This window comes from Megalobrama amblycephala, linkage group LG23, assembly GCF_018812025.1.
Source record: "Megalobrama amblycephala isolate DHTTF-2021 linkage group LG23, ASM1881202v1, whole genome shotgun sequence".
NCBI lineage: Eukaryota > Metazoa > Chordata > Actinopteri > Cypriniformes > Xenocyprididae > Megalobrama > Megalobrama amblycephala.
In genome coordinates, this window is record NC_063066.1 from 21,369,625 (window position 1) to 21,394,434 (window position 24,810).

Consider the following 24,810-nt stretch of genomic DNA (forward strand, 5'->3'; position numbering starts at 1 on the left):
TGTAAGCTTGAGATGCTGTCTGATCTCTGATTAATTTACATGAGAGATATTTATCTGAAAACAAATAACATAAGATGGATTTGGCAAATTCATAAACGTTTCTGAGATCAGACAGGTCATGTGCTGAATTTATAGACACATCTGAGGTCAGACAGCAACTTGAGTTGAATTTATAAACTTGTCTGAGATCAGACAGAACCTTGAGCTGAATTTATAAACTCATCCTAGATCAGACAGCACCTTGAGCTGAATTTATAAACTCATCCTAGATCAGACAGCACCTTGAGCTGAATTTATAAACTTGTCTGAGATCAGACAGCACCTTGAGCTGAATTTATAAACTCATCCTAGATCGGACAGCACCTTGAGCTGAATTTATAAACTCATCCTAGATCAGACAGCACCTTGAGCTGAATTTATAAACTTGTCTGAGATCAGACAGCACCTTGAGCTGAATTTATAAACTCATCCTAGATCGGACAGCACCTTGAGCTGAATTTATAAACTCATCCTAGATCAGACAGCACCTTGAGCTGAATTTATAAACTTGTCTGAGATCAGACAGCACCTTGAGCTGAATTTATAAACTCATCCTAGATCGGACAGCACCTTGAGCTGAATTTATAAACTCATCCTAGATCAGACAGCACCTTGAGCTGAATTTATAAACATCCTAGATCAGACAGCACCTTGAGCTGAATTTATAAACATCCTAGATTAGACAGCACCTTGAGCTGAATTTATAAACTCATCCTAGATTAGACAGCACCTTGAGCTGAATTTATAAACTCATCCTAGATCAGACAGCACCTTGAGCTGAATTTATAAACATCCTAGATTAGACAGTACCTTGAGCTGAATTTATAAACTCGTTTGAGATCAGACAGCACCTTGAGCTGAATTTTTAAACATCCTAGATTAGACAGTACCTTGAGCTGAATTTATAAACTCATCCTAGATCAGACAGTACCTTGAGCTGAATTTATAAACTCAGCTGAGGTCAGACAGCACCTTGAGCTGAATTTATAAACTCATCCTAGATCAGACAGTACCTTGAGCTGAATTTATAAACTCGTTTGAGATCAGACAGTACCTTGAGCTGAATTTTTAAACATCCTAGATTAGACAGTACCTTGAGCTGAATTTATAAACTCAGCTGAGGTCAGACAGCACCTTGAGCTGAATTTATAAACTCATCCTAGATCAGACAGTACCTTGAGCTGAATTTATAAACTCAGCTGAGGTCAGACAGCACCTTGAACTGAATTTATAAACTCAGCTGAGGTCAGACAGCACCTTGAGCTGAATTTATAAACTCGTTTGAGATCAGACAGCACCTTGAGCTGAATTTATAAACTCATCCTAGATCGGACAGCACCTTGAGCTGAATTTATAAACTCAGCTGAGGTCAGACAGCACCTTGAACTGAATTTATAAACTCAGCTGAGGTCAGACAGCACCTTGAGCTGAATTTATAAACTCGTTTGAGATCAGACAGCACCTTGAGCTGAATTTATAAACTCATCCTAGATCGGACAGCACCTTGAGCTGAATTTATAAACTCATCCTAGATCAGACAGCACCTTGAGCTGAATTTATAAACATCCTAGATTAGACAGTACCTTGAGCTGAATTTATAAACTCGTTTGAGATCAGACAGCACCTTGAGCTGAATTTTTAAACATCCTAGATTAGACAGTACCTTGAGCTGAATTTATAAACTCATCCTAGATCAGACAGTACCCTGAGCTGAATTTATAAACTCATCCTAGATCAGACAGTACCTTGAGCTGAATTTATAAACTCGTTTGAGATCAGACAGTACCTTGAGCTGAATTTTTAAACATCCTAGATTAGACAGTACCTTGAGCTGAATTTATAAACTCAGCTGAGGTCAGACAGCACCTTGAGCTGAATTTATAAACTCATCCTAGATCAGACAGTACCTTGAGCTGAATTTATAAACTCAGCTGAGGTCAGACAGCACCTTGAACTGAATTTATAAACTCAGCTGAGGTCAGACAGCACCTTGAACTGAATTTATAAACTCAGCTGAGGTCAGACAGCACCTTGAGCTGAATTTATAATCTCATCTGAGGTCAGACAGCACCTTGAGCTGAATTTATAAACTCATCTGAGGTCAGACAGCACCTTGAGCTAAATTTATAAACTCGTTTGAGATCAGACAGCACCTTGAGCTGAATTTATAAACTTGTCTGAGATCAGACAGCACCTTGAGCTGAATTTATAAACTCATCCTAGATCAGACAGCACCTTGAGCTGAATTTATAAACTCATCCTAGATTAGACAGTACCTTGAGCTGAATTTATAAACTCAGCTGAGGTCAGACAGCACCTTGAGCTGAATTTATAATCTCATCTGAGGTCAGACAGCACCTTGAGCTGAATTTATAAACTCATCTGAGGTCAGACAGCACCTTGAGCTAAATTTATAAACTCGTTTGAGATCAGACAGCACCTTGAGCTGAATTTATAAACTTGTCTGAGATCAGACAGCACCTTGAGCTGAATTTATAAACTCATCCTAGATCAGACAGCACCTTGAGCTGAATTTATAAACTCATCTTAGATTAGACAGTACCTTGAGCTGAATTTATAAACTCAGCTGAGGTCAGACAGCACCTTGAACTGAATTTATAAACTCAGCTGAGGTCAGACAGCACCTTGAGCTGAATTTATAAACTCGTTTGAGATCAGACAGCACCTTGAGCTGAATTTATAAACTCATCCTAGATCGGACAGCACCTTGAGCTGAATTTATAAACTCAGCTGAGGTCAGACAGCACCTTGAACTGAATTTATAAACTCAGCTGAGGTCAGACAGCACCTTGAGCTGAATTTATAAACTCGTTTGAGATCAGACAGCACCTTGAGCTGAATTTATAAACTCATCCTAGATCGGACAGCACCTTGAGCTGAATTTATAAACTCATCCTAGATCAGACAGCACCTTGAGCTGAATTTATAAACATCCTAGATTAGACAGTACCTTGAGCTGAATTTATAAACTCGTTTGAGATCAGACAGCACCTTGAGCTGAATTTTTAAACATCCTAGATTAGACAGTACCTTGAGCTGAATTTATAAACTCATCCTAGATCAGACAGTACCCTGAGCTGAATTTATAAACTCATCCTAGATCAGACAGTACCTTGAGCTGAATTTATAAACTCGTTTGAGATCAGACAGTACCTTGAGCTGAATTTTTAAACATCCTAGATTAGACAGTACCTTGAGCTGAATTTATAAACTCAGCTGAGGTCAGACAGCACCTTGAGCTGAATTTATAAACTCATCCTAGATCAGACAGTACCTTGAGCTGAATTTATAAACTCAGCTGAGGTCAGACAGCACCTTGAACTGAATTTATAAACTCAGCTGAGGTCAGACAGCACCTTGAACTGAATTTATAAACTCAGCTGAGGTCAGACAGCACCTTGAGCTGAATTTATAATCTCATCTGAGGTCAGACAGCACCTTGAGCTGAATTTATAAACTCATCTGAGGTCAGACAGCACCTTGAGCTAAATTTATAAACTCGTTTGAGATCAGACAGCACCTTGAGCTGAATTTATAAACTTGTCTGAGATCAGACAGCACCTTGAGCTGAATTTATAAACTCATCCTAGATCAGACAGCACCTTGAGCTGAATTTATAAACTCATCCTAGATTAGACAGTACCTTGAGCTGAATTTATAAACTCAGCTGAGGTCAGACAGCACCTTGAGCTGAATTTATAATCTCATCTGAGGTCAGACAGCACCTTGAGCTGAATTTATAAACTCATCTGAGGTCAGACAGCACCTTGAGCTAAATTTATAAACTCGTTTGAGATCAGACAGCACCTTGAGCTGAATTTATAAACTTGTCTGAGATCAGACAGCACCTTGAGCTGAATTTATAAACTCATCCTAGATCAGACAGCACCTTGAGCTGAATTTATAAACTCATCTTAGATTAGACAGTACCTTGAGCTGAATTTATAAACTCATCCTAGATTAGACAGTACCTTGAGCTGAATTTATAAACTCATCCTAGATTAGACAGTACCTTGAGCTGAATTTATAAACTCAGCTGAGGTCAGACAGCACCTTGAGCTGAATTTATAAACTCATCCTAGATCAGACAGTACCTTGAGCTGAATTTATAAACTCAGCTGAGGTCAGACAGCACCTTGAACTGAATTTATAAACTCAGCTGAGGTCAGACAGCACCTTGAACTGAATTTATAAACTCAGCTGAGGTCAGACAGCACCTTGAGCTGAATTTATAATCTCATCTGAGGTCAGACAGCACCTTGAGCTGAATTTATAAACTCATCTGAGGTCAGACAGCACCTTGAGCTAAATTTATAAACTCGTTTGAGATCAGACAGCACCTTGAGCTGAATTTATAAACTTGTCTGAGATCAGACAGCACCTTGAGCTGAATTTATAAACTCATCCTAGATCAGACAGCACCTTGAGCTGAATTTATAAACTCATCCTAGATTAGACAGTACCTTGAGCTGAATTTATAAACTCAGCTGAGGTCAGACAGCACCTTGAGCTGAATTTATAATCTCATCTGAGGTCAGACAGCACCTTGAGCTGAATTTATAAACTCATCTGAGGTCAGACAGCACCTTGAGCTAAATTTATAAACTCGTTTGAGATCAGACAGCACCTTGAGCTGAATTTATAAACTTGTCTGAGATCAGACAGCACCTTGAGCTGAATTTATAAACTCATCCTAGATCAGACAGCACCTTGAGCTGAATTTATAAACTCATCTTAGATTAGACAGTACCTTGAGCTGAATTTATAAACTCAGCTGAGGTCAGACAGCACCTTGAACTGAATTTATAAACTCAGCTGAGGTCAGACAGCACCTTGAGCTGAATTTATAAACTCGTTTGAGATCAGACAGCACCTTGAGCTGAATTTATAAACTCATCCTAGATCGGACAGCACCTTGAGCTGAATTTATAAACTCAGCTGAGGTCAGACAGCACCTTGAACTGAATTTATAAACTCAGCTGAGGTCAGACAGCACCTTGAGCTGAATTTATAAACTCGTTTGAGATCAGACAGCACCTTGAGCTGAATTTATAAACTCATCCTAGATCGGACAGCACCTTGAGCTGAATTTATAAACTCATCCTAGATCAGACAGCACCTTGAGCTGAATTTATAAACATCCTAGATTAGACAGTACCTTGAGCTGAATTTATAAACTCGTTTGAGATCAGACAGCACCTTGAGCTGAATTTTTAAACATCCTAGATTAGACAGTACCTTGAGCTGAATTTATAAACTCATCCTAGATCAGACAGTACCCTGAGCTGAATTTATAAACTCATCCTAGATCAGACAGTACCTTGAGCTGAATTTATAAACTCGTTTGAGATCAGACAGTACCTTGAGCTGAATTTTTAAACATCCTAGATTAGACAGTACCTTGAGCTGAATTTATAAACTCAGCTGAGGTCAGACAGCACCTTGAGCTGAATTTATAAACTCATCCTAGATCAGACAGTACCTTGAGCTGAATTTATAAACTCAGCTGAGGTCAGACAGCACCTTGAACTGAATTTATAAACTCAGCTGAGGTCAGACAGCACCTTGAACTGAATTTATAAACTCAGCTGAGGTCAGACAGCACCTTGAGCTGAATTTATAATCTCATCTGAGGTCAGACAGCACCTTGAGCTGAATTTATAAACTCATCTGAGGTCAGACAGCACCTTGAGCTAAATTTATAAACTCGTTTGAGATCAGACAGCACCTTGAGCTGAATTTATAAACTTGTCTGAGATCAGACAGCACCTTGAGCTGAATTTATAAACTCATCCTAGATCAGACAGCACCTTGAGCTGAATTTATAAACTCATCCTAGATTAGACAGTACCTTGAGCTGAATTTATAAACTCAGCTGAGGTCAGACAGCACCTTGAGCTGAATTTATAATCTCATCTGAGGTCAGACAGCACCTTGAGCTGAATTTATAAACTCATCTGAGGTCAGACAGCACCTTGAGCTAAATTTATAAACTCGTTTGAGATCAGACAGCACCTTGAGCTGAATTTATAAACTTGTCTGAGATCAGACAGCACCTTGAGCTGAATTTATAAACTCATCCTAGATCAGACAGCACCTTGAGCTGAATTTATAAACTCATCTTAGATTAGACAGTACCTTGAGCTGAATTTATAAACTCATCCTAGATTAGACAGTACCTTGAGCTGAATTTATAAACTCATCCTAGATTAGACAGTACCTTGAGCTGAATTTATAAACTCAGCTGAGGTCAGACAGCACCTTGATCTGAATTTATAATCTCATCTGAGATCAGACAGCACCTTGAGCTGAATTTATAAACTTGTCTGAGATTAGCCAGCATCATGCACTCAACCTAACTAAAATCAGACAGCATCAGAAACATATTTATCAGAGACCAAATAACATTTTAAATATATTTTAAAAACTTGTTCAGTCAAGCATGTGGTGAATTCATAAACCCTTCTAAGATCAAGCAGGATCATGTGCTGAATTTAAACACATCAGACGCTATCATGTTCTGAATGTATGAAGTAATTTAGGACCAGACAAAATTAGAATGTTATGATGCTGTTTTCATAAACTTCATGAGATCAGATTGCATCAGATTAGGATGTACATAAACCCTTCTGAGAACTAAACATGTAACCTATCAGCATTCAGCATCAGACTGTGGTGAGCTGGATTTATGAAGTCTGAGATCTGGCAGGATCAAATTAATCCAAGTGCAACTTTATGACTACAAACCACACAGAGAAGCTAGGTCTTAAATGCCACTAAACAAATTAATTTATATCCAGTATTTTAAGTTAACTAGAAACCAGTAATCCCACATGTAATTGGTTAACTAAGAACAAATGTAAACATTTTCAACAAAACTTCAGCTGTCAGCATTTTCACTTATTCAAATCAATTCAAGCTCATATTTTTCTTCTTTTTTTATTTTCTTGAAAAAGAAAAAAAAAGTGAAAAAGTTTCTCAAAATAATTATAATGCTACAGATTTTTCTGTCTTACTACAGGAGAGGAATACATTTACACAAGGGTGTTTATATATTTATATATCTCTATACTCTCAGGTATTAAGGAGGGAGAGGAATTAAGAACAAAAAGGTATTCCTCAAGTAAAATGACATTTAAAGTAAGGGGATGGGTGAAAAGAAAATGAAATGCAATGCTAACCTCCACACTACTAAGGATAAATGAATCTGTGTCTAGGTGACAATGGATCAGAGTAGAATCAAAGGTTTTAAAGCAGCCAGCAAGCTGCTCTGAAATAGAAAACAAACTGTAGAGGAATAGCACCTGTTGATCTCTTTAATAGAAGAGCCCATGGCATGACAGGCCTGAGAACCGATCTGATTGCCAATTGCAGTGTGTTTGTGTATACACAGAACAAAGGGAAATAGTTAACTACAAAAGGATACTCATCGCCCAGATCCATTTATACATAAGCCCCACCCTGGATGCTTTGAGCTCCTCCCTCCTAAGCCGCTATACATGAAACCTGGTCCTCTGTCAAACAGAGAACCTACCTACAGACCTCCAGAACCCATCACACACACACATACGGACTCTGCGTTCCTTCTCAGTCACACAAATATTCACAAAGTCTCTCTCTCTCCCTGAGAAGGGCAGCTTTTACGATATCCTCTGGATGAGTTTGTCATCTGATAGGCAGTAGAGGGCATTGACAGACAGCTCGGAGATAAAGCTTTCGCATGCTTGCCGCGAGACCCCTTTGCAGCCGCGAAGGTCCAGTACGGACAGACAGGACAAACGGCGCAGGTACACCAGACATCGGTCTGTCAGGCGGCTGCAACCTGATGACGACATCAAACAGGGAAGAAATCATTTTTGCTTAACATGTCGCCAAGTTGGCAGCTATAAGCAGGTTAATGTGTACTTGCTTACCTGCTAAGCTGAGGTGTGTGAGTGTGTTGCGTGTGGAGGAGCCCACTGCGCTGAGGAGGTTGAGAGCACCATCTGTGATGGGACAATGCGAGAGCTCCAGGCGTGTGAGCAGAGGCATGTGTCTGATGATCAGCCTCAGCGTGGCTTCAGTCACCTCCAGACCGCACAGCCACAAGCACTGCATATTCTTCATCTGGGAACGGTTATCACTGCCTACAGACACACAGAAGATATATATCATGCACCCCTACACTTCTACCTGTGTCTTAGAAGCCGTTTATGACACCATTTTCAACTAAAAATGGAAACCTTTATGCATTTTGGCCATTCATTTACACGACAATGGCGTTTTAGGGGCCTGAAAAACGCAAACGTCTGAAAACAGGATTTTAAGTGCAAGTTTTTGGAAACGATACAATTACTGCCTCGTGTAAACTATAAAAACATGACATCGGTGCACAAGCCTATTAAGCGCACAGTCCATAGGAGCACAGTGTTTCTTAAAGTGACATCGCCAACTAGTGGCCTGGCATTCATAAGGCGTTTTTAGTCATTTTCACGGTTGTCTAATATTTATATCGAATTATATAATTAAGCAATATTACATAAGCAAGAGTGCCATTTTCCCTAATTATCAGTATGACTGCAAGTGTCACATTGATTTTATAATAGAGCTTGATAAACAATAAGTTAACATTGCAAGTCACATTTTACACACAATTATCAATATTTCTGTTTTTGCTTTGTCAACTAAAATTTCTAAATGAACCCACAGCAGATCTGTTTTGTCTCTGAGCACCACAGCGGTGTTTCATTACTGAATGAATCCACGTTCTGTTTATCAGTTTAATGAATGATTAAATGACTGAACAAAATGTTTTATTAAAATTCAGGAGGCACACGCTCAGATAATAAACCTAATTAACACGAGTGGAGAGCATTCAGTTCTATCAACTCAATTAACAATAAGAGGCATATATGGATCAATGACATGATAGATCATTTTTTTGTCCAATAAAAAACGATATGACATCCAAAGTATGTAAGGTAGTACAACTAGATCTCTTATCGAATCCAAAAGGCATGATTTTATAACATCATATATCAACAGTGCAAAATGGTATTAAAATTATGTGTAGAAGTCGTTGCTTTGTTCTGAGAAAGAATGTCTGGAAAAATGAATTTCATTGATGTCATTCGGAGTAACCAATATAAAGGGACCATTTTGGATTAAGTCATGCAGTCAGTATCATGTGACAGGATGTGACATCATTCAGACAGCTCTAAAGGACCAAATGGTTGTGAAGCAAATTAACCAACTCTCTTAACTATTTGAAAAATTCATGTTTTCACTTTCTCATACGCATGTCCCGAAACATCAGGTCATTCGGTTCAAACGCTGTTAAAAGATGGAAAATGCTGTAATATTTTAACTTAGCTAACTAGATATCAGCCTGTTAGCATTTTTTGAAAATATCCTCATTCGGTATAACCAAGTGTCATTCGGTAAAACCGAAATTTTGGTTAAACCGAATGACTTTTGGTGACAAATTTTGTCCATCTTGTAAAACATGACAAATGCAGTGTTAATTGATTATTAAAAAAAACAAAAAAAAAACACACAATCTCATTAACACTTAATAAAACTTCAAAATTAATTATATCTCCATTATGTTTTTTTACACTTTTAAAAATCGTATTCGTCAATGACCCATATACAGCAGACTTGCCTCTGTTCGTTGATAGTTTATCAGCATCCCTCCACCACCCCATCTCCTCACTTCTAGTTCTAACTATTCCTATCACTATCACCTAGGGGTTATTTAATAATATTAAATTAATATTTAATTACCAATTCATAATTAAATATTCAGTTAAAACAAGATGCCATTGTAAATGCATGCAAGCCACCTCTGAGTTGCATTAAACTGTGTAAATGCATCCAAATTCCTCTTCAGATGCAACTTCAGTGCCACTTCTGCAAGTGCAAAGATAGGTTGTTGATCCTGATTTAACTAATAACAGTGTCTTATTTTAATTTAATTTATTCATGAAATGTAACAATGACAAAAGATGATGCATACATCTACTAAGGTTAGAAAAAATACCCTCATAAATGTAAAAAAAAAAAAAAAAAAAAAAAAACACTTGAAATCAGTTTAGGGGGACAAATATGGACTCAGTGAAAAAATTAAATGTGTCACAGTTGTGAAGTGACCACCGCACAGAATATGAAAAGCTTTGGGAGTCACCTGTCCATGACAGGCCTAAGCCAGCCAATGTACCAGCACAAAATTTCAAGTACAGGAAAACGTAATGAATAAAAATGACTTATTACCTGGTGGGTTCAGCAGATCCCTGATTTGAGCGTCCTTGACTCCGTCTGCCCAGCTCAGGTCTAAAGAGCGCAGTAAAGGACAGCTTGGAGAGCTCAGTGCTGAAACTGATGCCCAATTACACCCTGATAGCACCAGATCTTTAAGGCCTGTGAGAGAGCAGACCGTTTATAATATTATATAGTACTGTGCATTAAAACAGACGCAGTGGGAATGTGCGAACACGTACCTGGCAGGCGATTGATGAGCCAACTGAGCTGCTTCTTGGAGATGTTGGCCCCGGAGAGGTCCAGTGTGACAGGCTGCCGTTTGATGATGCCTGTGAGGGCCTGTGGACTTATAGAGCGGCATTGGCTCAGACTGATCCGCGTCCATAAACGCTTGTCACAGCCCCTATATCAACACCACAGTATTAAAATAAACACATACCTTTGCTTTGTTTCAAAACATTGAGTTGCCTCCATTGGAAACATTTAAATGGTTAGTTCACCTGCCATTATGTACTCACCCTCATGTTGTCCCAAACCCATAAGACGTTTGTCTTCAGAACACAAATTAAGATATTTTTTGATGAAATCCGAGGGTATCTGATCCACACATAGGCAACAACAACATTGCACATTTTGAGGTTCAGAAAGGTATTAAAGACATCAATAAAATGGTTAACGTGACTACAGTGGTTCAACCGTAATAGGAAGTGAAGAGAATACTTTGAATAAATTTGTTATTTTTGTTTTTGCGCACAAATTCGTCTGTCCCCTGTCAGTTTTAGTTGCAGAGCTTCAGTGTTTACGGCCGAACGGCGGCTCAGTATCGACTGGCTCCTGCATCAGCATCACACGCATGCATCGTGCTGCTCATGTGGTCAGAGGCGACCAATATTGAGCCGCCGTTCGGATGTAAACATTGAAGCTCTGCAATGAAAATAGAGTAGCAGTATGACAGGGGACAGATGAATTTGTTGAATAAAGTCATTATTTTTTTGTTTTGTTTTTGCACACAAAAAGTATTGTCTTCACTTCATAGTATTAAGGTTAAACCACTGAGGTCACATCGAAGGTTTTAATGATGTCTTTAGTACCTTTCTGGACCACAAAAGGTGCAATGTCGTTGTTGCCCAAGCGTGGATCAGAATCCCTCGGATTTGATCAAAAATATCTTTGTATTGCGAAGACAAACGAAGGTCTTACGGGTTTGGGACGACATGAGGGCGAGTACTTAATGGCAGAAATTTCATTTTTGGGTGAACTAACCCTTTAAAGGTATATATATATACATATGATGAAGGTAATCACAGAATGCACTGCCACAAAAATCCAAACCCTCTCTTGGCTGACAAAACAAGAGAAATGTTGAAACTCCAAACACTGCACAATTAATAAAAAGACTGCAATTATCAAATCACAACAGCTGTGTTTAATTAAAGATATGCACTGTGTTTCTGAGTAAAGCACATCACTGTATTCTTTTACACATGATTTCAACCTCTCAGAGCAGGTCATGCACCAACCATCTTCCCAAACATGTAATGGGAAATACTTATAAATCAGCTGTTATCAACAAAAGAGAAGTGCTTCCTGAAGGTTTTTGTTGTTGTTGTTGTTGTAGTAAATACTCAAATTTTTTATTTTACACTGAAATAATACAACAGTAATATTTCAAACCTGGAGAGAACTTCTATTAGGTTTTTGGAATTAGGAAACCCAAAATCATTTTCATTTCAGTTGGCATGCCATTTCAGAAGGAAGCTGCCTATGTAAACGGTAAACAAGGTAGCTCCATTTTGTAACACAGCCACAGGAACAGGTAGATGTGCGTTGATTGTGCACTCACCATTTGTACCAACTCTTGCAAACGGCCATGCAAACGCACAGCTCTGCACGGGTCAAGTAGCGGAACACGGACACCCAAACCTCTCTCTCCCAGCCTGGCTCGTTCCCTCCGTTCTGCTCCGGCGAGGGCCGTAAGGTGGAACTGGGGCAGGAGTCGGAGGACTTTGCCCTTTCCGATCGAGCTTTTTTCCCAATTCTCTCTCGAGTTAGCCGGTGAGGGGAGCCTTTAAAGTTTGATCTCAGACTCCGCACCACGTGTGAGTGTTTCGATGTGCTCCTCGTCAGAGTGTGTGATGATGAAAGAGGTGATTTGTTTAGGTGCAATCTGTCCACAGGCGAATGAGGACTGTCTGAGCGAGGGGCGCCATTTCGCAATGGGGGACGGAGCAGGGCTTTGTGGTTTTGCGGAAGGCTTCTAGAAGACAAGTTGGCTTCCAATTTGGGAACAATGGCGCTTGGGTCGCGCCGACCTCTCGATGGCTGTAACGTCACCGTGACGCAGGACCCCTGGCCTCTGACATCATCATTTAGCACCACAGAAGTATCAGACGGAGTCGGCTCCCCTCCCTCACTGCTCCCCTCGCTTTCTCCGTTTCGATGACCGTCACTGTTCTCGTCTTCACCCGCTTTACCGCCTCGTCTCTGAGGACGGTTCTCTTTACCATTATACTGTCCGTTCTCTTTCCTTTCCTCCTGTTCTTCTTCCACAGAATCATCTCTTTCTACTTCCGTCTCCATTCTTTCTCTCAGACCTCCACCTCTGCCACCGCCACGTAGTCGTACCCCTCTTCCGCGACAGGATGACATCCCTCGGCCACGGGAAATGCTCCGGCCGGGTCCTGCTCTGATTACACCCCCTCTCTCCAGACTCCGCTGACGCAGGAGCTTTGGAGAAAGAGAGACAGACGAACGGGTCTGAGAGACAGACAGAAATAGAGAGAACGAAAGCACAGCCGAGAGTGACAGAGAGAGCACGTGAGAATGGCATAAGCATGATTACAGATGCGCTGCGATGAGGGAAGCAGATGTTATAGGCTCAAAACACTCACCGACTGGAGGATTTTGTTCCTTTCCAATTTTATCTGCAACAGAAATTAAGAAATCAGACATGCAGCATTACATTAGACTGATGTCGTCAGGCGTTTGGCAATCATCAGAGAGCCTGATCCACATTGCAGCTTATTTTGGCCAAGAACCACCCACTTAGACAGGAAGTGAGCATTAGACCAACCAGAGTCCTTTATAGCCACGTTTCCACCGATGGAACTTTTTCCAAGAAGTTGGGGTGGTACTCTGTGTGTACCAAGGTCTAAAAGTTCTGGGTAAAAATTTCCCCCTCAGAAAGCCCCTGCTCACGAGGTAGTACTTTTTCAAAGTTTCGGAACCATAACTTTAAAAAGTTTAAAAATACCACCGATGGACCGACGACGATGGACCGAAAAAAAAAAATGTTTCTTGAGCAGCATATTAGAATGATTTCTGAAGGATCAAGTTACTGAAATCTGGAGTAAAGATGCTGAAAATTCTGCTTTGCCATCACAGGAAAAAATTATAATTTAAAATATATTAGAATAGAAAACAGTTATTTTAAATTGTAATAATCTCACAATAGTACTCTTTTTACTGTATTTTTGATGACAAACGCAATCTTGATGAGCATAAGAGACTCATTTTTCAATCATGTTTTCACTGATATTACCTGGAATAATTTGTCCCAGGAACTTTTTCCCCCAGACCTGTTGCTGTCTGCGTTTCCAAAGCAGTCTAAAGTACCGTAAAGATTAGTCTGGTGATGTAGGACTGCGCGCGACTTTCCAGTTCCCGCTGGATTTCGCTTAAAGCCTATACCTCGTGGTCGGTCCATTGGTCACATTTTTAAAATCCATTATGGATTCGAATACCAAACAACTCTTACTGCATGCACCACAACAGACTTTTAAAAATGGTGGTTGAAATAAAATGCTGCGTGCGAGTCAACCAATCAAAATGGTGCATGAACTCAACCAATCAGCATGTTCAGCACCCAAGTTCCACTGCCGAAAGTTCCTGAACTTTAAAAGAGTACTACCTTGTGAGCAGGGACTTTCTGAGGGGGAAATTTTACCCAGAACTTCATTTAGACGCTGGTCCCTGCGGTCAAAATACACACAGAGTACCACCCCAAAGTTCCTAGTTTTTGAGGAAAGTTCTTGCAATGGAAATGCGGCTATAGTGTATCTCCAAATCTGATGAAAGGGAATGTAATGAATGGAAAGCAACTTTACATTATATCTGTGAAACATTTGAATACTTACTCTTTTCCTGAGCTGTAACTCCAGTGCCCCTGCTCTCTTCCTGTTTTGCTGGTGTTGCAGCAGGAGTCTCTGGGAAGGGGGCGGTTGCCGTCTGGAGCGGGTCAGAGGCGGGGTGGAGGTGGAGAGGGGCGGGCGACCTCTGCGCCCTATACGCAAGCCCCCCACCCCAATTCCCTCTCTGTATGCTCTCTTAGCTGGAGTACCAGACAAGCGACCGCCGTTGGACGCCGTCTCCTCGTCACTACTACTGGAAGACTAATACCAATAAAACACACAGTCACTATCAAATTAGTCTTCAGATCTAATTATCTGTGAAGTCACTCAAGCAAAGGCCTGTTAAAACTAAATGACGTTGCGATTTAAAAAGGTCAGCTGCCAAAAGCAGAAAGAATACCTCTGTTTTCTTGCCCTGGACACATTTTGGACACTCCCAACAACTGGGAAGGTCCTTATTGATAACACCCTCACCGGGTACCTGCAATATACAAGTGGCATTAACATAACAGTACATATAACCTATAATTCCATAAAATTGAGATGCGGGATACACACGTACATGTACCTTTATACATTCTGGATGAGTGATCTGAGCGCATTCGGAGCATTCCATGAGCGTCTGGACGGACTCAAAGTCTTCAGACTCTTGATAGCCTTCCTTACATATGGCACATACTGCAGTAAGAGGTAGCGCCGGCTAGGAACAGAACAAGTGTGAGATACAACAAACAATTTTTGTTGAATTTTAATTGACAATGTGCACAATTATGCCACTGAAACGTTTGGGGTTGGTAAGATTTTTTTTATATGTATTTTTTAAAGTCAGTAAATGCAGTAAAAAAAAAGTTATATGATGAAATATTACAATTTAAATTCTATTTTAATATATATGTTAAGATCATTTATTTCTGTGATCAAAGCTGAATTTTCAGCATCATTACTCCAGTCTTCAGTGTCACATGATCGTTCAGAAATTATTCTAATATGCTGATTTGCAGGTTAAGAAACATTTCTTATTATCAATGTTGAAAATAGTTAAGGGGATTAATATTTTTGTGATAACAGTGATACATATTTTTGTATTTTCAAAAGAACAGCATTTTTTAAAAATCTTTTGTAACATCATACATCTTATCTGTCATTTTTGATCAATTTAATGTTACTGCAAAAAAAAAAAAAAAAAAAAAAGGAAAAACCTTACTGACCCAAATTTTTTTTCTGTAAATGTAATGGTCAAAACTTGAACTAAATTTTCAGTAATATCAGTAATTTCATTAATGACTAACACTGAACACAGATACTCACTGCAAGACACTGTCGAAGAACACAGCTCTTCTTGAGTCTGCCAGGTCCTCCAAACTTCCTCATGTCCCTACAGTAGTTGCAGTCGCCGCACTCAATGCGCAGACAGGCCTCACAGCGTTTGCAGCGTACGCGCCTGCGTCTCAGAGCTGAGATGGAGGAAGACGGCTTCACGGGCCGAGGAACCGGTGGCAACACAGGGCCTGAACCGGGAGCACGTGGGCGGTAAAGCAGAGACAGAGGCGGCGGTGGCGGCTGATACCACGAGGGCTGCAGATACACAGAATACATTTTACTTCAACTTGCTGGTCTGTGCTGTAAGGACAGTGGTCACAGAACAAGTGAATAACCTACCCTTTTGGGCCATTTGACAATTGGTTTTCCAGTGTAAGACAATTTGGGGTCATCATTGGCATGTTCCTCTAGCAGCTTCTGTTGGGGCAGAAAGAAAGAAAAGAAATAAAAAAAAAAAAAAAAAAAAAATAAATGTGCATGTGCTTTTTTTTTTTTTTTTTTTTTTTTTTTTAAGGCAACAATATTTCTATGGCCACATGGCTTTTATGTTTGTACCCGTATGTCACTGAGCAGTGCTGGAGCATTTCTGATGCCTGCTGGAACACATTTCTTGTGTGCTGGCAAATCCTCCAACTTATGCAGTAATTCCCACAGTCCCTCCAGCTCAAATGGCGTCAGGTGAACTTTCACCCCTGGACGAGCGGGAGGAGTGAGTGCTGCCTCATCCTCAGGCTCCTCCTTCACCTCCACATCCTCTTTCTCTTCACCTCCTGCATCACCGTCAACTCCTTCTTGTTTGATCACATCTTCCTTCTTCAGCCCTGTGAAGCACAAAACAGACGTGCCAGTTTAATTGTGGTTGATGTTGGGGTGTAATGGTACACATATTTTCAGGGCGAATATTTACTACGGGTCTTTTGGTTTGGCACGCATGTGTACCGAACTAATGCAGCATTGTTATAACCGCTGCCCATGAGGAACTTCTGTGTGCAGATATCAACAATCATCAAAACTGACATATGTACCATTACACCCCTAACTGATGCGTTCTTGTATACATTCACAGCAATATATAAAATGGATGTGTACTGACCAATGCCCAGTGAGTGCTTCTGGAACTCAGGTGTGAGGTGAGACGTGTTGGTCAGACAGTACAAGTAACGCTCTAACACGTACCAACACATCTCAAAGTAGAAAGGGTAGCGGAACTTAGCAGGGACCTGTACGGATAAACCATAGAGACGGTCGGAAACAGTATACAAATGGGTAAAGGTGGAATAATCAAGCGTGTGATTGTGTATGAGTGCTCACCCGTGTGCGGTCCTCAATGTTGTAAATGTTGAGCTGCATGGGAATGTTAAAGCTGTGGAGAAAGTTACCCCCAAACACCAGAGTATCCATCGGAGTGTACACTGCATGGATCCACCCTACATAAAAAATAAAAAAAAATAATAAAAAAAAACAAACAGTGGTTTACTCTCAGAAAACCCAGCGATGTTCCTAGCTAAAGCATCATAAGATTCCACATGTGTACCTGAGGGGATCATAAATGTGTAGCCTTGCTTCAGTTCAATCCGTTGGCATGCGGTGGCTTTATCGCCAAGAAAGATGTCACCTTGCTTCCCTGACAACACCCAGTTCTCATAGAGCTCCAAGTTTTGAGGTGTGGGTGGGATTAGCCAGAACACCTGAGATCATTCAGCACAACAAGGTCAATAGGGACAGGTAATTATAAAATACCAGAGGGATAGATTAACACATAGGCTTATAAATGCTGCAATTACAGGAAACAAGAGGATTTGACAGGGAGAGACAGATAAAAAAAACAATCATACAGTACTCGACAGCAATTAGAGCTAAGAAAGAAAAAGATTCTCTCACATTTAATGGTTTTTAAGTGCTAAGAGAGCAAGAATCTCTAGTTACACTACCCTTTAAAAGTTTGAGGTCTGTAAGTTTTTTTTTAAAGTGAATAATAAGTGACAGTAAAGACATTTATGATGTTACAAAAGATTTCCAGTTAAAAAAAAAAAAAAAAAGTTGTTCTTTTGAACTTTACATTCATCAAAGATACATCAGTTTCCACAAAAATATTAGCAGCATAATGGTTTTCAACATTGATAATCACAAATGTTTCTTGGGCATCAAATCATATTAGAAAGATTTCTGAAGGATCATGTGACACTGAAGACTGGAGTGAAAATTCAGCTTTGACAACACAGGAATAAATTACATTGATATATTCAAATTGCATTGTTTTGTTGTATTGTAATCATTACCAACCTAAACCCCAAACTTTTGAACCATAGTGTATATTTGGAATAGCTTGCTAGCAATGTATGCTGCGTATGCATTATCAATATGCAAGAATACCCAGATGGCCTATTACATTGCCAAAATATGCAGTATACAACAGAACACGCTGCATGCAATATCATATCTCACAATGCAATGTGCTGTACCTGACCTTTCATTTCCAGCTTGACCACTGGACTCTAAATATTTACAGTCATGATAGCTTTCTTAATCAAGTTGAGGTCACAATGTAATGTAACACTGTTTGAAATATTTAGTACCACATTTTGGATTCCATTTCACATACTATTTCCGTTAATGTTGTACAGTATTCAGTGAGGAGTGAGCTAGTGTTTCATTCTGAACTCAGTCAGCACACATTACATAGTGTTGTACCTTTGAGACACCACTCACCTTCCCTCCCTTGTGGATGTGATACCAGACTGATGTGCCACCAAAGTCTATGTGGAAATCTGTGAAGCATCCCTCAACACTCATCAAACAATACCTGAAAAACACACATGACTGATATGAACAATCTTCACAAATCAAGCTTATATTGCCCTAGTATTAAAACAAAAAATGTTTAAATGGAATTACACCATGTCCGTATACTCGTTTCTGATTGGCTGGAAGATTAAAACAGTTTATACTACAGGGCTGTTGAATGCTTGAATCTGATTGGTTGATGAAGGTTTTAAGGTGTGCAATTATTTTCAGGGAAACGCACAGCTAAAGTAGTTCTAGGCAGGTCTTGACCGCATTGCAGTTCCTTATCACTTTGCCAAATGTTTTCAGTTATTTCAAAAGGTTCTTACAGCCTACAACCGCATAAGAAACAAACACCACAATGACACTGACCAAGCAATTAAATATAGTAAACAATAGGATGAAAACGACAAATCATGGTCATGGTTTGACACAATGTTTTATTATTTCCTGAAAGCGCATACTCTTTCTCCCGCTCTCTTTCTCACTCAAACGTGCACAGATATAGTACGGACACACACTCGCACAGAAACGTTTTGTCAGCACTCTAATGAATTAATCAGTAAAACAGTTTAGCAACTTACAAGTTACACAACATTTCTCACCAGCGAAGTAATAACCGTGTGGTTCTTGAAGTAGGTAAACTTACAGTTTCGCTATTAGTAGAGACACTGCTGCCATTGCTTCCCTACATTATATTTCTCAGAAACAAAGGGATAAATTCACTGGTTTTGAATTAAACTCACAGCTTCATTGTTAGTAGAGAGAGACGCTGCACAAATGCAGGTAATTCACACACATCTCTCTCTCTCTATAATTCATTAAAATAAATGTAACCTTACTGAACTACATCAGTGTCTGATTCAAAGCAGGCAGAATGCTAGATCTAACAAGCCATAACTGGCAAAAATAACAGTCATTTTTACCCTTCCGATGAAATATTCCACTGCAAAAAACAATATCAGCTTTAACTTGTCAATGCTGGCAAATGACCGTGGTATGAGTGGGATAATCCACGACTAGCTGTCCATTAAATTACCTGAATGCACTCCGCTTTGCGTTGGACGGTTCTTTGCCTCCACGTCATACATTAAAATAGTTTAAAATCACAGCTAGCCATGGATTTACCCTTACTTGTATGAGTGAACAAAATGAAAACTTACTTCTGTACTTTAGGGTACTGCATGTCTATAATGGCATTCGTGGAGTCTCTCTGTCTTTCTTTAAGATGACGTGGCCACATGTTGTCCACCCAGTCAATCATATCAACCTAATGAAAACACAAGCCAACACGTGAAGAAACTGTTCTCACAGACACAAAAAGGCATTTTTGTTTGAGAAGAGCTCATGCAGTAAGAGTTCAGGTTGTGTCTTTATCACAACCTGAATTCATAATTATGCACTCTATAACCCTCCATAATAATAAAAAACATTATTAGCCGATTTCATTTTCACTTTTGTCAATATCCACCCATTTTAAAAGCTGTTACTAGCACAGATTAATCAGCAAAAATTGACCACTATTTGAGTGTGCACGTACTGAGGCAGGTCTCTTGACTAGATGCTCTAGTTTTGTGTGACTGAACTCAAGGCTGATGACATTGTACAGCTTTTCGCGCTCAGATGCCGGCGTCTCGTAGTATCTCCTCCACTGACCCATTGACATCTCAATGCCTTTTTGAGTGGTCACATCCATCACATCGACCATCCTGCGACTGCCTATGGGAGTAAAGGTAGGGGCGCGAATATTAACAGCTGTCACTGATACTAAAAATATTAAAAGTGTGAGAAGAGCAAAAACTTTTCTTCTTACCCACAAACAATTTCACATCACTGACACTAAAGTCTGGGTCAGGCATCCTACGAAAGACAGATAATATTAAGGGTTGACAAGTTTCACATGATAAAGAGGAGCAAACAGCTGTACAATCTGGCATGATGAAGTAAGCCATACTTTATGCCAAGGCCATCTGCTTTCTTGAAGATAATGGGGTCCCGGAGTCCCTCCTGTTGGATGTACTCCAAGGTGAAGTCTGCAAAGAACACCATACATAGTTAACTTGGATCTCTAAATGTGCTGTAAATCAGTTATTTATTTATTTATTTTTACAATTTAAAGGTGCCATAGAATGGAAAATTGAATTTACCTTGGCATAGTTGAATAACAAGAGTTCAGTACATGGAAATGACATACAGTAAGTTTCAAACACCATTGTTTCCTCCTTCTTGTGTAAATCTCATTTGTTTAAAAGACCTCCGAATCTCAACATAACACCGAGTGTTACGTAACAGTCAGGATCATTAATATGTACTGCCCCAATATTTGCATATACCAGGCCATGTTCAAGGCATTAGACAACGGCAGGCAGTATTAACGTCTGGATCTGTGCATAGCTGAATCAGACTAGTTAAGCAAGCAAGGACAATAGCGAAAAATGGCAGATGGAGCAATAATAACTGACATGATCCATAATAACATGATCAGACATCCCAAGTCTCCCGGAAGTTCCGGGAGTCTCCCGCATATTGATAGCGGCTCCCTGATGCCCGCAAATTAGTTAAAATCTCCCGGAATCTAGAGCGAGCGAGCAAGAGCGCGCATAGAGACTGTGTTTCAAACCAGCGCGTGCACGACAGAGAGGGAGAGGGAGCGAGAGAGAGACCTTGCGTGTGTGTGCGAAGCGCATGTAAGACAGAGAGCATCCCGAATGGCCTTTTTCGGCAAATCAACCAATCAATTATCAGTGAGGTGAGTTTACAAGTTTCATTTCATGTGCATATTATTCAGGCTAGTTGCCAAGGCTACATGAAAACAACAAACTCCTTAGACCTGTTTAAAGTTGCAATGGAAAATAAATAAAAGCAGTTTACATAAATAGTATAAGCAGCTTATATAAATAGTAAAAGTAATCTACATATTTAAACATAATTAGCGAATAATTGCATATGCCTATAGTTACCATCGTTTATCACTGTATTCACAGAGACAAGAGAGCCGTCGCTATTTTCATTTTTAAACACTTGCAGTCTGTATAATGCATAAACACAACTTCATTCTTTATAAATCTCTCCAACAGTGTAGCATTAGCCGTTAGCCACGGAGCACAGCCTCAAACTCATTCAGAATCAAATGTAAACATCCAAATAAATACTACACTCACATGATTCGATGCATGCATGCATGACGAACATTTTGTAAAGATCCATTTGAGGGTTATATTAGCTGTGTGAACATTGTTCATGCACTGTATTATAGTCGAGAGCTCGGGGGGCAGCGAGCACGAGGATTTAAAGGGGCCGTGCGCTGAATCGGTGCATAGTTAATGATGCCTCAAAATAGGCAGTTAAAAAAGTTAATTTAAAAAAATCTATGGGGTATTTTGAGCTGAAACTTCACAGACACATTCAGGGGACACCTTAGACTTATATTACATCTTGTGAAAGAACGTTCTAGGGCACCTTTAAAGTGTTTCAAAGCAGCTTTACAGAAAATGCTGCCTCACAACCGAAAGCAAAGGTGGCAGTGGTAAAGAAAAATCTCACAATATGGTTAGCCAGAATAAGAGGAACCAAAACTCAGCACATAAGTCAGTGCTGAAACTAAACTGGTTTAACACGAACCTTTCCCATCCATAATTTTGACCAGATCCGAGTTGTATCGGTTACATTGGAGTTTCTCTTCAAGGTCAAAGGACCTCTTCCCTTCAATCTCATCATCTGAAATTCCATCATCCTGGTAACGCCGTCGTGTGCCAGTCCGCTGAAAGCGGAATACACAATTATATGAGCTTGAGGAAACAAAACTCACATTTATATAGAAATTTAAAGGCCATTTTTGCTAAATTTATATTTCTGGGCAGATAGGCGTTGATAAAAATATTATCTTTAACTACAACACACTGATGTGAACAGACACTTTCCTATCTTTAAGATGCACTATGAGAACTTTCTAGGCCATATGAACATCAGAAAGGGTGGATCCCCATTTAAAGCAAATATTTAAACAAAAATTTTTACTGTTGTTGTGGCACAGGCTTTGTGATAACATATGAGATTACATATGAGTGAGGTTTTGACAGTCTCTTCCTTTAGGCGTGTTCACTATAATATCAACAAACCCCTCGGGTGTGACGTCAGGCCTAGAGCGCCAGCTGTCGGCAGTATAACCTCATTACATCTCGGTTTAAACTACACACAAATGTTCCCTAGACAGCAATTTGCTTTGCATAATAGCTGTTGAGTAAATGTGAAACTTACCAGGCGTTTGCTATAACGTGAACTCTCCTCTTCCATGCTCTGAAAAAATGAATGAATAAATTACAAGAGCGTTTCTTGCAGACGCCCATAACAAATGGCATCAGGTGCAGCGAGTATAGCTGCATTAATGAATCAATGCAGCTGAAACCAGCTTGAATGGAAGACCACTAAACAATCACCAACACTTAAGAAACACGACTTAATTTTAAAGCACCTCTTGATCACCTACTTAACAGTTGCATAAACTATACTCCATAGAATATATAGTCATCAAGACACGCTAAAACGCTAAATTTCAGAAGGAAAAATTATATTAACTACAGTAGAATGAAATCAAGTGCAACCGGTTCATGTGTCTCAAACTCTATTGAGCTGCCTATGTAAAAGCATTCTGGGAATTAGGAAGGAGATGAATGCTGTCTACGTAGGCTGATCACTAGGCGTTGAGATGGGATTTTTATAATCAGCAGTACGATGTAATCAGACAACAGAGCCTGTTTAAATGCTCCGCTGTCTTCCCAAAAACTTCCCATTTCCGAAACAATAAATCACAACGAAACTACAATGCCAAACAATCGAATATCTTCCATCCGCTACTCATAAAGTAAATGAACAGTGACAGATATCTGACATTTATTACAGTTGAAGCTCCACTAGTCTGAAGCTGCTAGCCTGAGCGAACGCTGCACTACTTTTGACCGAGAACCAATAATGTTAATATAATTCAACTTTAAAAATTGCCTTATTTTTAACAAAAGGCTCAGTTGTGACGGCTCCGTTGCTGAAAAGCATACGGTGAGTTTAAAGTAGCAAAGTCAAGCCCCTAACAGTGGAGGCTAACCGGCTAATCCACTAGCATTTCCATTGACAAGCCGCGCTAGCCCGTTAGCCTGCTAGAAACAAAACAAAAAAGACCTTTAAACAATACCTAGCCTTCAGTTTTCGCTTTCTGCCGATAGTGACGAGTCGCTTTGTGGGAACAGGCTTAAAAAATCCCGATGGACTGCAAATTCATTCTGGGCAAAGGTGTCGTTTTTGACTTGATATTCTTAATTTTTGTACGATAAAGTTAAATCAATCCGCTTTCATCCGCCATTTTCAGATTGTCATGATACACACACACAACTACTATCTACTCATATGACACGCCCCCAAAATCAACAGCCAATGAAATATCGGTAATGCAAATTAGAAGAAAGATGATTGGGCGAGAGCGACGCCACTCACACGGAAGCGTTTTATTGTCAACGCCTCTCGTATGTTCATTATATGAAGGAAGCCAATAAATGTTCGGATTGTTGCTTGTAACGGGCGGTTTATTGGCTGCGGAGTGAAATTATAGCAGCCTATTAGTGGAAAGACTATTTTTGTTGGGCGCATATAATATCCGAAAACTTATTGGTTGATTTTTTTCTGTAACTACCCGCAATTCGCAAGAAGAGGATTAAACGAAGGCATTATAATATTTATTGTCTTGTAAAACAGTCGAGTCAAAAGCCACCTGCCATCATTCAAAAACATCCAAGGGTGTCTGAACCCTGATTGGTCGCATTTGGGGATTAAATCCACGTCAAACAAAATGTCTTTCTAAGACTAAACATCTTGCCCTTATAACAAATTACAACAAAAACGTTTTCTTAATGTCTTGTTTTAATAGATAGTTACATAACACATGACAGACAACAATCAATCCCTTATTGAAATATTCAAAAGACGTGTATTTTACTAGTTAAAAACACTGCAACACAAACACATACAACCAAACAATAATAGTTTTTATTCCTATTAGACTATAAGACATATGACTATGAGAAAAACTAAACAGAGAAAAAAACACAAAGAAACAGAAAAAATATCTCTCGGCTCCTTTCTTTTAATAATTGTCCTTGTTTGAGAAGCAATCAGTGCAGAAGTGTTGTTGTGCGGCAGAGGGCGCTGGTCTCCAGTCACTCGTGTGGTCTGTGTGGGGTTTGCCTGGTTGAAGAAGAGCACTACACAGCAAATGCATCTCTTGGAATCA

General features: G+C 39.7%; 1 protein-coding gene across 3 annotated transcripts; it reads right to left on the reverse strand.

The window, feature by feature from the left end:
• Nucleotides 1-6,983: 6,983 nt before the first annotated feature.
• Nucleotides 6,984-23,922, reverse strand: kdm2ab (lysine (K)-specific demethylase 2Ab). Of its 3 annotated transcripts, none has more exons than XM_048175659.1 (23): nucleotides 23,719-23,922; nucleotides 22,791-22,829; nucleotides 22,155-22,293; nucleotides 20,488-20,566; nucleotides 20,347-20,393; nucleotides 20,074-20,252; nucleotides 19,697-19,803; nucleotides 18,459-18,552; nucleotides 17,284-17,437; nucleotides 17,061-17,176; nucleotides 16,843-16,969; nucleotides 16,305-16,570; nucleotides 16,089-16,166; nucleotides 15,738-16,004; nucleotides 14,992-15,129; nucleotides 14,830-14,910; nucleotides 14,436-14,690; nucleotides 13,191-13,223; nucleotides 12,143-13,056; nucleotides 10,539-10,702; nucleotides 10,312-10,458; nucleotides 7,974-8,186; nucleotides 6,984-7,882 (listed from the first exon to the last, which is right to left on the reverse strand). In XM_048175659.1, the coding sequence occupies exons 2-23, from the start codon at nucleotides 22,824-22,826 to the stop codon at nucleotides 7,701-7,703; spliced, it is 3,816 nt and encodes a 1,271-aa protein (XP_048031616.1). In that variant the 5' UTR covers nucleotides 22,827-22,829; nucleotides 23,719-23,922; the 3' UTR covers nucleotides 6,984-7,700. The 3 variants fall into 3 exon arrangements, with proteins under 3 accessions (XP_048031616.1, XP_048031618.1, XP_048031617.1); XM_048175661.1 differs by having other exon boundaries at nucleotides 12,143-13,026; nucleotides 14,998-15,129; nucleotides 23,719-23,921; XM_048175660.1 differs by having other exon boundaries at nucleotides 14,998-15,129; nucleotides 23,719-23,921.
• Between the last annotated feature and the right edge of the window lie 888 nt (nucleotides 23,923-24,810).

Excerpts from the sequence above, each read along its gene's own strand:
- kdm2ab (XM_048175659.1), bottom strand. The coding sequence starts at position 22,826 with ATGGAAGAGGAGAGTTCACGTTATAGCAAACGCCTG. Across the intron at positions 17,438-18,458 it reads ACATCCACAAGGGAGGGAAG|GTGTTCTGGCTAATCCCACC; the intron begins GTGAGTGGTGTC and ends GAATGATCTCAG. Across the intron at positions 16,167-16,304 it reads CACTGCTCAGTGACATACGG|AAGCTGCTAGAGGAACATGC; the intron begins GTACAAACATAA and ends CTGCCCCAACAG.